Below are 16,000 nucleotides of genomic sequence, written 5' to 3' on the forward strand. Positions count from 1 at the left end.
AGACACTCGTCGCACATTACAGCTTCAGAAATAATACGCTTCTTTCATGCTGTGTATCATTAAACCACAAAGCTCTGAGTGCTCAGAAATGCTTCTTCCAAGAGTTATGAATAAACTGTACTGTTTAAAAATAAAGTTGCATTTTTATTGCCTGTGCATTTGATTAAACATAATTTCTTTTAAGGATTGAAAAATAATCTCTTTACATTGAGAAAAGGTCCGTCTCCTTGAAGACTTAATGGCAATTTTCAGGGGTTTGTAATATTTTGGGAAGAGCCTTTTCTGTTCTCTAGGCTCGATGTCAACAAACAGTAAGTTGTTTTGATGGGATTATCTTTGAATTCAGGTGCACATTGGGAATGCTGTTCAGCTGAAACCCTTTGGGTCCCTTTCTGTACTGTTGTTCCAAACAGTTGGGACGAATTCGAATGAAAATTGATAGGACTGGACCATCAGTTTAGGCTAAAAAGTAAAGCTTGCCAGTCATCTTCCTGCGGTTGTGCTAGACAGAGTCACCATTCCTCCAGAAATTGAGCCGGAACCTCCAGGAATGAAATATTATTCTCCTGGACCCTGCGGTGAGCCATTTGGAGAGGGATAGGAAAAAAAACATTGGGTCATTAAAAAAGTGTCTTTTGTTTCACTTTCTTCAAGTATGTTTGTTTTAATTACAGTTAAAAGAAAAATTGGATAAGGGGTTTGACTGGATAGAGCAGGAATCTCTGGGAATATATCCAACCAGCATTGGTAACCCTAACTCTGTGATGGAGTGACACGCAGAACTATTTCTGATGCCGTGGAATTTCTGTTTGGAAGGAATTGGGTGAAATGTAGGAAATTAAATTTGATATTTCAAATACCATAAGCTCTGCTCTTCAACAAAAAAGCCCAGATCTTTAGAGCCAGTCGTTGCATTTTTATTTCATGGGTGATTTTCTGGGAAACAATCTAACCTATTTATGTAAATACAGTTCGCCAAAGTTCTTTTTTTGTTGCAAATCCATTTGTAAGGAGTGATTCATCTTTAAAAGCCCGTGGCTTCACGCAGCGAAGGAAACTCTTCTTGCCATGAAAAAAAAAGGTGCACTGCATGTAGATGAGAGATTTAGGAGCCAGATGTACTTTTGGAGTCATTCTATGAACACTTAACTAACTATTCGGTAACTTTAAACAATCAGTAATAACTATGAACAAAATGGCCATCCTACACACACACACCCCCCCACCCACCCCACACAAAAAAAACATGAGCATCTTGATTGGTGCTGATGTCAAATGTCCATTTCCCTCTCTTTTCCCCCCACACACCCCCCACCCCACCGTCACTATTATCAAATTCCTTCCATGAGGAAGAGATGAGGGGGGTTGAAATTGTTCGATTATTACTGCAATGAATGCAACGTCAGTAAGACGAGGTGTGAAATTAGAGCCTGCCAACAGCAAGTGGCAGATTTAAACTAATGAACTGCGGGCTAAATAACAGAGCTATCTCGCAGAATTGTCAGGTCAATTTAACACAGCTTGAGTCCCCAACCTCACTCACACAGAACATGTTAACTCAGCCCTGGCCGCTGTCAAGTGACACAATAAAATGGATATCATTTAAAGATAATTCAATCTGCAATTTTTTTCCCCGGATGCAAGCAGCAGAGAACGTTTCTGTTGTGATGGGGTTGGGGTGGAATGGCGGGGGTGAGGGCATGTTTTTTCAAAGCAGCTTATACAGGCAGCATAACAGTAATACTGACCCACTGTCGGGCAGATTTGTACCCCCACACTCTCCACCTGAGACTGAAAGTCACCTTCTGCCCTGCGGATATAGTGAGTAACTGTTCCTCGGTTTATACGCAAATGCCTCATCAGCTGGGGTTCTTGAGCCAGAAGCTTGAGGGTTCAAGCCCCACGACAGGGACTTGAGCACAAAATCCAGGCTGGCACTCCAGTACACTGTAGAGGGAGAGCTGTACTGTCAGGGATTCTGTCTTTCGGAAGAGGGATTAAACCCAGTCCCGTCTGCCCTCAGGTGTATATGAAAGATCTCTTGGCACTATTTCGAAGAAGAGTAGGGGAGCTTCAAGGGGACCATTCATTCCTTTCCCTTCACGAAACAGACTACCTCTTAGAAATGCATGGGATGAGGAAGACAGCAGGATTAGCAGCAAGTGTAGCCCTGCTCATACTCCTTGCCATTCTGGGTACGCTGAGCTAATGGGGTGAGTGAGTAAATAAATTTGAATTACACACTAAGTGAAAAGTGTGACTAATATTACAGTAGAAAAACCAGGAGTGAGATAAGTAATTATCCACTGTAGGCAGAGAGTAGTCAAGTAACAAGTCACAAGCACATTTGAGTTTTGGTGGTGTGTATATTCTGATGTACAAGCCTTGAATGTCTCCAACTTGCTCCGCACTTTCAAAATAAAGCCTCCTGACAAATATACTCCTTCGACCATGCCCTTTTTTCTTCCTGTAATCCTGCGAGGGGTGGCGGGGGAGAACAAAGGGTTATGTGAAGAGCACTGTTGAAGTTGAAGTTGCTGTTGCTTCTGGATCCATGACTTTGTGTACATGATATAAAAAAAGAACTTGCAGACGTATAGCACCTTTCACAACCTCAGGACATTCCAAAGCACAATTACAGCCAATGAAGTACTTCTGAAGTGTAGTTAGTTTTGTAGTGCTGGGAATACAGTATCCAGCAACAGTGAGGTGCTATAAACAACAATGTGTTAGTGAATGAGAGGTGTTCTGTGTCAGTGCTCCTGGTTGAGCGATAAAAATGTATAGAACTCCCTTGCTCTTCTTTGGAATAGTGCTTTGAGAATCCACCCTTAAGCTTTATCTCATCCGAAAGGTGGCATCTCTGACAGTGCAGCATTCCCTCAGTGTGGCTGTGTTACACTGGAATGTCAACCTTGGATTTTGTGCTGACATCTCTGAAGGGGGCCTTCAACCCACAGTTTTATGAAATGGAGGCAACAACGTTACTGAGTCACAGTTGGCACCTCTGTCAAGGGAGCCTCCCTAATCTGAATGGCTGCAGTCACTTTCCAAGCCCATTGGAGGAAGCCTGATTGCTGTCTTGTTAACTGCTCCCTTATTAAATTACAGTGATAGCCCAGTTTCAAGCTTCCAGTTGTTGTGGGGTCTGTGCAAACGCAAAGCACAGTGTGAACCTTGCCAAAACTCTCTGCGAGGAAATGGTAAGAGTGTTGACTTTGGAGCTGCACAAGACATAAAACTGGCCCAAGTTAACACGTGATTGACCACGTCCTCTGTCGGAACGAGCTGGCGCCAAATCATGGGAAGGCTAAGCGCTCTACAGTCTGAACAGACTTATGCAGTCTGTATGAATTTGCCGTTAGCTGGTGGCAGATTTGAATGCTGCAACGGGCAACTTATTATGGCCTTGGCAATTGTTGATTTCGTTGGGTTATTAAGATGGTGGACAAGTGAGCAGGGGTTAAAAGGTATAGTGACTGTAGTATCCCCAGCTTCCTGGGATCTAGCTCGATTGATTAAAATTGCATATATGGCAGAAAAGGTCTAGTGAGACTCAGTCATTGTCTTAAGATGTGTTTATATATATATATCCACAAATATGAGGCTCTTGACTTAAATTTTTTGACTTTAACTTAACTGAGAGGAAATAAAGTCACCTTCATTTACAGACAGGACTGGTCAGCTAAGTAGCAGTAGGGAAGAAGCTGCAACTACACACAAAATGAAACCCAGGATAGCAAGAAGGCAAAGGAGGCTTGAAAATAAAGACCTTAAAGCACAGCAAAGTGCTGGGAGTGCCTGATCCCTAGCAGTCATTTACTAGAATGTTCCTGCATAACTTTAAACATTTTGCCACATACTGTGTCCTGTCGCAAGCTGGCCGAGGACAACTCTCGAGAGGTGGGTGGGGTTGGGGTGGGGGTCGGTGAGGGGTGGAAGGAACTGCAGCTACAGTCTGTCTGCCAAGAATGTCAGAGATGTGATAGACTGATTTTAAACTTCAATGCAAACGGAGGTTCCCTCCAGAAGGACGAAGGCTACACAAAAGCTACATTTACAACAAAAAAACACACGCGTGCACACACACACAGACACGTACGTACGCACACACACACACACACACACACACACAGCTCTGAACCCACTTTACTGCTTCGGCCCAGACAGCCTGTCTGAGTCCCCTGTCTATCCTGCTCCTATCTCCATGATGTTCCACAGCTGGCTAGCCCTTTCTTTTGCTCCCTATAGGAGATTGCATCCGGGAGACCCCGTTGCTTTGTTAAGCTAGTAAATACCAATTGCAGCTGTTTTTTTTGCCATTCTAGCAAAATACTTTGCTCCAGACTAGTGGAAGAGCAGATTCCTTTCAGCCCACACCACTGGGCACCAGTGATTTCATGTACATGTGACTTTTAAGGTATATCTGGGCCTTACCCTTCCAGAGTCACTATGGGCTGTTAACTTGTACATGAAGTGAAACGCTAATTTTGGCACGGCCTCCTCCTGTCAAAGCTTTGTCACATTGACGAGCCTTCACTTAAGTCTTCTGAAGGTTACTAATTCTAAGCCATTTGAGTCTTTGCATGGGGTATCATGAATTTGAAGTGTGCGCCTCACTACCATTGAGGTGAGGCAGTTTCTGTGGCAGAGCAGTGAATTACCGTGCACCAAGAGAAGGGCAGCTTGCTGCATTCTGAACGCGTGTTGGTTTTGAAGTGCCGGCCTGGATAATGTGCAGGAACAGGGCTGGAACCCACAACCTTCTGATTAGAAAGTGGAAACAATATTTCTCTCCAGCAACAGGACACAAACTCCTTTTTAAGCTGTCTGAAACTGTCATTGGGGATCTGCAGCTTAAAAAAATCAATCGGGAATGTGTAGTTCTGATAACTTTGCTTGGAACTCAGATGAGCTTATCAGGAAAATGTGCTGGCATTTTGCTCAAATTAAATCAGAATTTGATGATCGCTAGCCCTCGAAGTGCTGAGGGGCTTTCTGCTCCACTGAAGATGGGTATGACCACTGGTGGCACAGGAAGAGTGGGCGTCAATCACGAGAGTGGTCCACCTTTTACCCAGAGACAAAACAACAACTACTTGAATTTATATGGCATCTTTAACATAGTAAAAGCATCCCAAGCTGCTTCACAAACGAACATACGAAATTGGAGCAGAGGTAGGCCATTTGGCTCCTCGAGCCTGCTCCGCCATTCAGTAAGATCATGGCTGATCTGTTGTGTTTTGAATTGCACATTCCCACCTAACCTTAGATCCTTGATAGGGAATCAATCCACCTCCACCTTAAAAATGTTCAACGACCCTGCCTCCACCGCCATCTGAGGCAGAGTCCCAAAGTCGCACGACCCTCTGAGAGAAAATTTCCTCCTCATCTCTGCCCTAAAAGGGCACCCCCTAAATTTAAAACAGTGCCCCCTCCAGGAGTGTTATCAAACAAAACTTGACAACCAGCCGCATAAAAGGAATAGGAGAACAGGAGACTAAAAAGCTTGGGTGAAAGAGGTAGGTAATAAGGGGCAGAATCTTCTGGCTGGTGTGCGGGTGGCGGAGTCTGCTACGCCAGCGCTTAAAATGTCCTACGCTGACTTCGTGCGAGCGTCCCGACATCAGCGCGCGGCATCGCGATATTTTGGTCAGCGGGCGCCCGCGATTAAAGGCCTTGTTAAGTGTCATTAACTCTCCAATCGACCAGGATTTTGAGGGGCCCGTGCGAATTTTGGGTTGGCGCACGGGCCCAACGGGCAGACGGGTAAGTGATTTTTTTTTACAAATCTCATCCAGTGGCGGGATGAGGTTTGATATCGGAATTAAAAATTTGTTATAAAGTTTTTGAGTATTTCATGAACATGTCCCGTCTCGTGTGACATTTTCACATGAGGGGGACACGTTAATGATTTTTTCATTTTTCTGCTTTTAAAGTTTCACTGGTTTTCAGCGATCTCCCTGAGGCAGCGCTTTGCCTCAGGGAGATGTGTGCTATTTTGAGTGCATGTGCGAAAGAGCGCACTCTGGCAGTTGGGGAATCCCCCCCGTCCGCCCGCACAGGAAGCGCATAGCGCTTCCCATCAGGCGACACGCTGGGCGGGCCTTAATTGGCCCACCCACTTAAAATGGCGGCGGGGCCCGTTTCGGTGGTGGTGATTGGCTGCCCGCCCACCGCCGAGTCGGTCGGGCCCACCCGCCCATCGAGGGCAAAACTCTGCTCCAGGAGGGACTTCTGAAAGGCTGGTTTGAATTTGAAGATTTGCTTTACCAATTATGAAAATAAATCTAGAACTTCCAAGTACTATATCTCAATTGTTAATGTTTTCACAGTAAATGATGCAGTAGGAGAAAAGGTGGGCGATTACCAGTCCTGATTAATATAAAACTGGACTTGTGTTAGAAATTTCCACAGAACAGTTGGCCAGTGTGCCGTCATAAGCAAACAGAAAGGCATTCTCGGCACACATGATGATTTATTCAAACAAAACAGGACACTGCCCAGTACACTGAGCCACATTTAATTGGTGCTATAAAACTACAAGCTGTGCAGGATTTAAAACCAGAGCTGGAGTTAAGATCAGAAAGATAAGTACAGATGAGGGCGATCACTCAGCCCACCTAGCTCACCCTGCCACAGAAACCTACAATTTCAACAGCACGCATACAACTTCCCCATGAACAACTCTTAGAGTTTTTGTCTTTGCTGCCCTACCCAGAAGAACATTCCAGATATTAATCACTCTGTGAAGAAGTGCTCCTGAACATGCCTTTTATTAGTTTATGTCTGTGCCCCTTGTCCTGCAGCCAAGGTTTAAACAAATTACTTAGTGCTGCTTTTCGATTCTGCATATTCTTTCTTTCAAGGCGAAGGAGCCTGAGTTTCACTAGCGTTTTCTCATCGCTCATTCCTCAGACGCGTGGGATCAGCCGTGTGGCCCTCCCCTGCGCCACTTCCAGACCTTTTGTGCTTTGATGATAAGAACTGAAAACAGTGATCAAGGTGCAGCCTGAGCAGGGCAATACACAGCTTCTGCATAACGACCTTCGACTTGTACTCTACTGATTGGCAGCATGGCTCAGCATCCTGTTTGCTTTAATTGCTGCTTTGCAGTGCCTGGGCATGGTCATAATTGAGTCTACTGTCACTCCCAGATCTCTCTAGGTTTCTACCTTTAGATAGCGTTTACCACTCATTAAGTAAGGATATTTGCCATTTTTTTCTTTTAATCTGTATCACCTTGTACATCTGTCTAGAATTTTATCTGTCCAAATGGTGTCTCCTTGCAAATGTTTTTCCCAGTTTGTATGGTTCTTCAATTGCAGCCTCTAATTTAATGTTATCTGTGGTACTGATCACTGTGCATTGTGTTTCATTTATATAGATCAGAAACTTAATTAAAATTAGAGCGAGGCCGTTCGAGGTGATTCCATGAAGCGAATCTTTGCACAAAGGGTGGTGGAAATCTGGAACTCTCTTCCTCTAAATGCTGTTCAAGCTAGGTCAGTTGAAATATCAAAACTGAGATTGATAGATTTTTGTTAGGTAAGGGTATTAAGGGTTATGGAGCCAAAGTGGGTAGATAGATTTATGCACAGAGCAGCCACAATCCAATTGAATGGGGAAACAGGTTGGAAGGGCTGAATGGCCTATTCCTGGTTTCTACATTCCTAGTGAGGGACCTTATTCTGAGCCCTAGGACTGAGTGCATCTCCTCAGCCCCCCTCTCTCTCACTCACTCACTCACACCCATCTCCCTCACTCAGAGGAAGGAAATTCCCATCCTTGAGACTTACTGCCTGGTCTGATAGGGTGGGGTAGGGGGTGGGGGCTGGGTTTTGGAGGCAAGCGAGGAATATCATCTTGACAGGCTGGGGCGGTGGGGGTGGTGTGCAGGCTGCTCCTGATGTGCACAGGTGCATGCCACCACCCCCCCGCCCCCCCAAAAAAAAGGGGGGGGTCCCCCCTTCCTTCCCACTTTCTTTACGTTAGATGGTGAAAAAGTGACTTCCCGCTCTCGCCTGCCTGCCCATGTCAGCCACATTATAGCATGGGCAGCGGGATATTTAGGTCCGTTGGCTTGTCAGCAAGCCCAATTGCCTGTTAATGATTTTTTAAAAATGGTGGACGGTGTGCCGATTTCAGTGCCCCACCCGCCAGCTGTATTATGGAAAATCAGCATGCTGACATCGGGTTCACGACCTGGCGTCCAGATGCCGGACTTTAAGCGCGCGCGGGGTGGCAGCAGTCCCTGATTTGCAAATGTAAAATCCTGGCTAATGTATGATAGATAGAAGCTTTACAACTTCTGTTTTAGGGAATGATTTCTTCAGAAAAGCTGTGCATTTTGGTAAGGCAGGAATCTCGCCCTTCTGGAACTGTGTTAGCTGCTGTTCCCTAGGTCATTTACAGACTACAGCAAAAGCAAAATACTGCAGCTGCTGGAAATCTGAAATAGAAACAGAAAGTGCTGGAAATACCTAGCGTGCCTGGGAGCATCAGTGGAAAGAGAGGGAAAGAGTTAACGTTGATCGATGACCTTGCGTTAGAACTTATTTTCAGACAGTTTGTTCCTAACTGATTCCACTATCTTACCGGTTATCAAGGTAAAGTGAATGGGCCTGCAGTTGCCTGGGATTGTTTGGTCACTTTTATTTTGAAAACAGGCATCACCGCAGTGCTTGTTTGCAATCCAGTGGGACCTTCTGAGTCCCTCAGGAGGTTTGCTCGTTCAGCAAATTGGGATCGCACGGCATTCATTTTAAAAACACTGGGCCCTTGTGATCTCCTGGGCTGATTTCATGCACCTGAAGAGTTAGGAGAGACATTTTCGTATTTTTTCCCTTATTGACCCTGTGTGTGCCCTTTTTCTTTGCCCCTCCTAGGAAATTAGAGGGTGGAATTGATGGGGTGGGGAGTGGAGGACTAGGGCTGGAGAAAATATTTGATCAAGATGTGGGCAAGCTTGATGGACCAGCTGACCTTTCTCTGCCTGTCAGTTTTATATGTTCTTAAAATGTTTCATACTGAGATACTCCAGGATTTCCAAAGTGGTGCCTTAGCACCAAGTACTGTCTGTGTGTGACACTGCGCAGATATTTAGATACCAAACTTGAAAAAAATCTCAAGCTGCCCACTCAAATCAAACAGGCTTGTTTGCTTGTAGACAACGATTTAGTTCTGGGTTAAGTTCGCATCTCTGAACTGGGGATGAGTGACTGGGTGGAACCTTAAGGTCAAACCCTTACAACAACAGCAATATGCGTTTATATAGCCCTTGAACCTAGTAAAACATCTCAAGAGGCTTCACAGGAGCAAATTTTGACATGGCCCACGTAAGGAGCCATTGGCTTGGTCAAAGAGGTAGATTTTGGGGAGTGTCTTAAAGGGAGAAAGTGAGCTAGAGAGATGGAAAGGTTTAGGGAGGGAATTCCAGAGCTTTGGGCGTAGGCAATCGAATGCTCGGCCACCAATGGTAGGGGGAGGAAATCGGAGTTCTGAAGAGGCCAGAATTGGAGAAGCACAGAATCTTGGTGGGTTAGGTTAGAGATAGAAAGGGGCGGAGCTGTGGAGAGATTTGAAACCATTGACGAGAATTTTAAAAGCAAGGAATTGGTGGACCACCAAAAAAAACCAGAGAGAAATCAATGTAGTGGGATAATGTGTAACCTTCCCTCTTGGCAAACCTGCAAATTGTTTTTGGGAATAACCATGCAATGAAAGAATCAGATGGCCAGAGAGAGAGCGCAGAAATAATCTGTCTTTTTCCCCTTCAGTGGGGGTTAATATGCGCTTTGAAGGGGAATGTCACCCCTACCCCAAAATTAGCTATTTTAATCATTAAATATTTTTTCTGTCTTTTAAAAATGTTGCATCCTAGTTTGTGCCTGCTACAGTGAAATATTATGGACGTCCAGAACAAAACCAGCAAAATGCTGCTCGTGGTCAGGCAGCATCTGAGGAAAGAAGGGATGAGTTGACGTTTCACGTATGGACCCTTTGTGCAGATCCGAAATGGAGATCTCATCTGTTTCTGTCTCCGCAGATGCTGCCTGACTGATTAAATGACTCGCCATTGTTTTTATGTTCTGGTTTCAGATTTACAGCTACTGCAAGCTTTTTGCCTTATCCTTATGGAGATCTCCAAATGAAAGAAAGAAAGGACTTGCATTTGTATAGTGCCTTTCATGACTTCAGGATGTCCCCTGCCTCACCAGTGCTTGGAATCAGCAATCAGGAGAGGGGAACTATGCCACTCATCCTGCTCACCTCATTGATTCCCCGCTTGGGTTAGCTATTGCCGGACCACTGGTTGTACTGCTGTGGGAAGCACGGTATCTGCTATATGGCACCTCCCCTTTAATTGCAGAATGTCAGGACCACAGGCAGTTCTGCAATTAAGCAGTCTCCATTAACATGAATGGGGAAGTCTCCATCTCTCACTGCAAACATTTTATTTTCTGTTGTTTTGGTTTGCTATTTTCAAAAGGATGTAAAGGAAACAATACCTACTACTGAAACAGTGAAACACTTTAAAAGGGGGAGGCGTGATTGTCCCAGTGGGGCGTTTCCTGGGATAAGCCAGTTCTGACAGTTCACCACTGAGCTGCTGTCCTTAGCCATTGGGGAAAGTTTGGTGCTGCAGAATTGGGAAACTTTTTTCCCTTGTAATGTTGTATTTTTAGCATTGTTTTAATAGCTAATTGTTACTAGCCCAGACTTTGACACATTACGCTGTGTTGAAGTTGGCCTACTAACAAATGGCATTCAAATGCTAAATGTGTTTATGTCCACTGCTGAATCCCTCATTCATACTTTTGTTGCCTCCACACCTATCTGTTCTGATACTCTCCTTGCTGGCCTCCTGTCTTGCACCTTTAGTAAATGTGAGCTCATCCAAAACTCTGCTGCCTTATATCCTAATTCGTACCAAGTCCCATTCCCCCATCACCTTTGTGCTCGCTGAGCCTCATCAGCTCCCAGTTCGGGATTGGCTCAATTTTAAAAATTCTCATTCCCTTGATTGTCCAGTTCTCTCTATAGCCTTGCCCACCCTATCTCTCTAACCTTCTCCAGGCCTACAATCTTCCTGAAATCTCTGTTTCTCCAACTCTGGCCCCTTGTGTGCACCCCCCACCCCGGCCTCACTATCCCCAGCTTCGTGCGTCTCACTATTGGCAGCTGTGCCCTTAGCCAGGTTCTGGAATTTCCACCCTAAATCTCTCTACCTCTCTGCCTAACTTCTCTTTTAAGATGTTCCTTAAAACCTTTGACCAAGCTTTTGGTCACCTGCCCTTATACCTCGCTATCTGGCCCCATGTCCATTTTATTGTCTGATTACATTCCTTGGGATGTTTTACTATGTTAAAAGTGCTATATAAATGAATGTTGTTGTGAAATTTCTCGCCATTTTAATGAAAAACTAACACTTAAGTGGCCAACAAAGGAACCATAGCACGCATTAAGTGTCAGTACACACTGGACAGTGTAATAACCCTCGTTAGCACCTAGTGACTTTAGCTCTTCTTATATATTTCCCTCAGCTGTCATGTTTCCCCACCCAATGATCACATAGCTTGATGCTCATTCTCTTGGTTCATGTGTGTAAAATGTTCACTCACAAAAGATGCCGCTCAGCCAGTTGGCACCCTTGCCCGTGTACCCAACCACAAAACCTGGCCTTTAGAAAGAAGGGAAGAAAATTGGAGAAGAGCATGAGACAGCACGATAAAAAGAAAAATTACCAGTGCACAGTAGTTGGGTCAGTACTCGAGGTTGCTGTTTTGGATAGGGATCCTCAAAAGAACTTTATCTTTCAGTTGGCTTTACTGGTGCATTTCTAGTGGTGTGTTCTTGAGGGCTCTCCGAGGCTTCAGCATTGCTTCTGATTGACGCTGGTTAGATCAGGGAACCAAATGGTGTTAGAGGATGCGAATAAGCAGGTGGAACTCAATCCAAAGGCAGAATTTGGTATGTAAACATGCATTTTATGCATGCAAGTCAATTTGATTAATAACGTTACTGTTAGAAGGGAAATGGGAGAAAAATTAGAGACTTCAGACTCTTATGCAATTAAGTGAGTATACAATTGACTGCTGTAGAATTAAGTGGGAGGTACTGTCCTGGAATAGCAATTTCATTACAATTGTGCCTATACCACGCGCAATGCTCCAATTACTAAAAGATCGTGAAATGGAAACAAAGGTTGCTAAATTGATGCAGTGAATTCCGTGAAATGAGGAGAGGAAAAAAGTTGGCTGTAATTTTGCATTTGAATTGTGTTAATTGGATAATACCTGAGTATTAAGGAACTGTCCACTGGACTGAACTGCATTTTGTGCTTTCTAATGTCAGAGATTAGCATGTGTCAGGAGATGCTAGAAAATTGGGGAAAAATTAGTTTAAAAGTGATGTTAACATTGAAAGAAAAAATTAACTTAAGCCTGTCCTTTCATGGATTTTTGTCAGTAAGGACATTAAGGGATATGGATCCAAGGAGGGTAAATGGAATTAAGATACAGATCAGCCATGAATCTAATTGAATGGTGGAACAGGTTTGATGGGCTGAATGGTCTACCCTTGCTCCTCTGTTCTATCCATAGGGAAGAAGTAAACTTCAGAATTGTGCAAGGGCTGTTTCCTCCTTGATGCTCTTTTCACATCTATGTACTGACTAGCTGTACACGTGCATCAAAAATAGTAGCTTTGTGAGCTTAACTCAAGTGCAGAGTCTCAGCAGTGGCTTCTCAGGTGCATGTATGCTATCAGTTTCACTTTGGAATGTGCATATTTTGATTATTAAAGATGTACCACCAGTATACCTTTGCTGCATGCTGTACTGACCAGCATGATTGTGGTACTATTTGACACAGGAGGGCTTCACAGCTGACCCGATCCTAACCGTTCCTGATGCGGTTTGTACAAACACAGGCACAATTATCACTAGGTAATAATCAGGAGCACAAACCCTAGCCCATTATCCCTTCCCCACCCACCCAGAGATGCGACAGGCCCATCCCGATGCAAGCTAAAATAAAATAAAATCGGCACGTTTAATACTGTCTCCATCCTGGCATTTGCTGATGTAGGGTGGAAGGAGGCTTGCGTGGAGCATAAACACTGGCACAGATAGGTTGGGCTGAATGGCCTGTCCCTGCGCTATAAGTGCTATGTAATTCTGTGACCACTACTCTGGGATGGCAAATGGTGGATGAGTAAGGAAATTTTAATGGAATTCATCTGTGTTGTGGCAATACGAGTTTCTGCTCTTTCTCCACAGAGACATAATGCAGGAGTTGGTTTGTAACTAAAGGTAGCAGCATTTACCAGGTGGACTGTAGCGGTTCAAGGAACCGGCTCACCACAACCTTCTCGAGGGCAATTAGGGATGGACCACAAATGCTGCCCCTCATATCCTATGAAAGAATTTAAAAAAATGATGCTGGAGGGTGTATCCTTGTGCATTTTCTGAAGCCAGAATGTGTAATGTAGAGGTTAGTTAGGGTCCACCTCAGAACACCACACAAATTTGACCGGCTGTGCGGTATTCAGTTGCAGATTTTCCAACAACTTCAAGATACAGCTGGTATTACAGTAGAGATCACGTAAAACTAATCAGAAATCTCTGTCGATTTAAATTCCCTCCCTCCCCCTTAAACCAGAGAAAGGTAAACCACATTCAATTGCTGTGTGTTGTAATTGCAATAATTTAATTTAGCTATTTAACCTGTAATTCAGCAATATTTATTAAAGCGATGTTCACAGAATGAGGCCATTAAGAGCAAATGATGAATACATTTAAATTAAAATTAACAGTTCTAAGAGCTAGTTGACCTCCATTTTGTAATGGTTTTATTAGACTGGTCACACTAATTATAGCCAATGATTCACTCTAAAACGAAAACATTTTTGCAGTGCAATTTTTCCCTGTTTATTTGAGAGCTTTTTCTATTGAAATAGAAATAAATGGTCTTTATATATTTGAAACAAAATTAAATTTTGCTTCTGTTCACTGGTTATGTAGATTGCCGTCAGTGTCCTATTTGATTTGTGCACGCATTCCTGGGATGTATGTGTCATTGAACAGCGTTATGTGTTTGTAGTATAAAAGAGACTGAATATATTTTTTCTTGGTGAGAGAGATTGTTTACTTTGCATTCTTTAATCAAGAAATTCCAGCACAAGGACGCAGGTTAGCCCAATATCGTCGAGTGCTGGTGGTGGGGGAATTGAGAAAAGGGGTTAGGTTTGAAGAGCCTATTGGGCAATTTAAGTGTACATCAACCTACTGACCATCCCATGTTCATTGAGACTTGACCATCTCCTTTGCTGGAATGTTACATAGAGAGAAGTGGTGTCCTGGCTACATTTATTCTGTGACCAACATCACTGGGGGGGGAAATAAAGATAATATGCTCATTATCACATCACTGTTTGCTGTGCACAAATTGGCTGCTGGGGTTCCCTACATCACAACAGTGACTACATTTCACTAGAATTTTGGGAAAACCTGAGGTCATGAAATGGAAGTCTTTCTTTCTTTCAGGGATAAGGAGGAATATTGGGAAAGGAATTAAGATTGTTTCCTGTTGATGTTCTGAATTTAATCCGGTTATTTGTGTGTCTTTTCATAAGAATCTTATGGCACAGAAAGAGTTAATTTAGCTCGTCGAATCTGTGTCGGTCCTTTGAAAGAGCAATCCAATTAGTCCCACTCCCTGTTCTTTCCCCATATCCCTACAAATTTTATCCTCCTTAAATATTCATCCAATTCCCTTCTGGAAGTTACTATTCAGTCTACTCTGTCTGAACTTTCAGACAATGCATTGCGTGTCGTATTTCACCCCATATGGCAGTTTATCTTTTGAGCCTTGTAAACTGCAGATATTGATGGGCAGTAGACATGGAAGCTATGACGAATTGGAATGTGTGGCTTTCTTCCTATTACATTACAAAGTGTTTTCTATCCACCTAGCAGCCAGCTGAACATTGAGAGCACGGCCCACTCCAGGCAAACAGCTTCCAGTCTTGGGCGATCTCGTGGGTGCTTTGCCACCCACACAGTGCCACACTCATCAACGTACCACTTTAAGTACACAATAATCCTACCAGTCTAGTGCTATCAGTAATGGCTACCCTGCATATCATTAATATAAAGAAATAAAACGCTGTGGGAATTACTTTGGTTTGATAAGAGATTGGGCGCTGCAGAGATTGAAACCACTGCCATTCCCTCATAATTGGAAAGACCAGAGCTTGTTTCCTGTTCTGTCCTAAGCTAGCTGAGGAAATGATAAGAGTTGTTGTAAATTGCTCCAACACCACCCTCTCTGTGGAAGGGGAAAATCTGTCACTGTTCCCACTCCAGCCAACTAGCCAGTGGTGCCTGCTTGAGGAGATGTTGGGTCTAGAAAAGGATTGGGCTCAGCTTTTGAAATCCCTTCCCCAGATTTGCTGACATTCAGTTTCTGGGAGAATGTAAAGTACTGTTGCTGTGGATAGGGGGCATTTGAGTTGGGGGTGGGGTTTAACCAGATAGCTGTTAACATCCCGCAAATCTGACCTCAGCACGAGTCACCTCCCCCCCCTCCCCCCACAAAAGAGAACAAAATGCTATGTGAAAGTAAAAATGTGACGACTTCCCACCTGGTGATGTGGGTACAAATTCAGTTAAGACTTAAGGAAATTTGTTGCTGAGAGCCCAATATGAAAGAAAAACTTGCATTAATGTAGCGCCTTTCACAGCCTCATTACATCCCAAAGTGCCTTACAGCCAATTAAGTACTTTTTGAAGTTGAGTTACTGTTGTGTAACATATATATTAAGTTTCGTAGCGTAGGAATTAAGTTTCGGGCAGTCTGGAGCAGGTTGTTGGTGAATGACTAAACCACCCATCCAATTCAGCGTTAGTTGGACTTTCTCCAGGAGCCCATCAAGGTGGCTAGGGTGGGGAATTAAAATGTCACATTGGTGGAGTATGAGTGCTTTTCTGAGTATG

At 43.9% G+C, this 16,000-nt stretch overlaps 1 protein-coding gene across 7 annotated transcripts in view; it reads left to right on the top strand.

Moving 5' to 3' along the window:
* bcl11ba (BCL11 transcription factor B a) overlaps positions 1-16,000 on the top strand; it is a 164,409-nt gene that overhangs the window by 102,113 nt on the left and 46,296 nt on the right. Inside the window, exon 1 of one of the 7 annotated variants that reach the window (XM_078562166.1) lies at positions 431-578. The exons of the other annotated variants lie outside the window; for them this stretch is intronic. Coding sequence (XP_078418292.1) covers positions 551-578 — 28 coding nt within the window. The 5' untranslated portion in view covers positions 431-550. Of the gene's footprint in view, positions 1-430; positions 579-16,000 lie in introns of those variants that run through there. 7 annotated transcript variants of the gene reach the window in all.

This window comes from Cetorhinus maximus, chromosome 18 (genome assembly GCF_964194155.1).
Source record: "Cetorhinus maximus chromosome 18, sCetMax3.hap1.1, whole genome shotgun sequence".
NCBI lineage: Eukaryota > Metazoa > Chordata > Chondrichthyes > Lamniformes > Cetorhinidae > Cetorhinus > Cetorhinus maximus.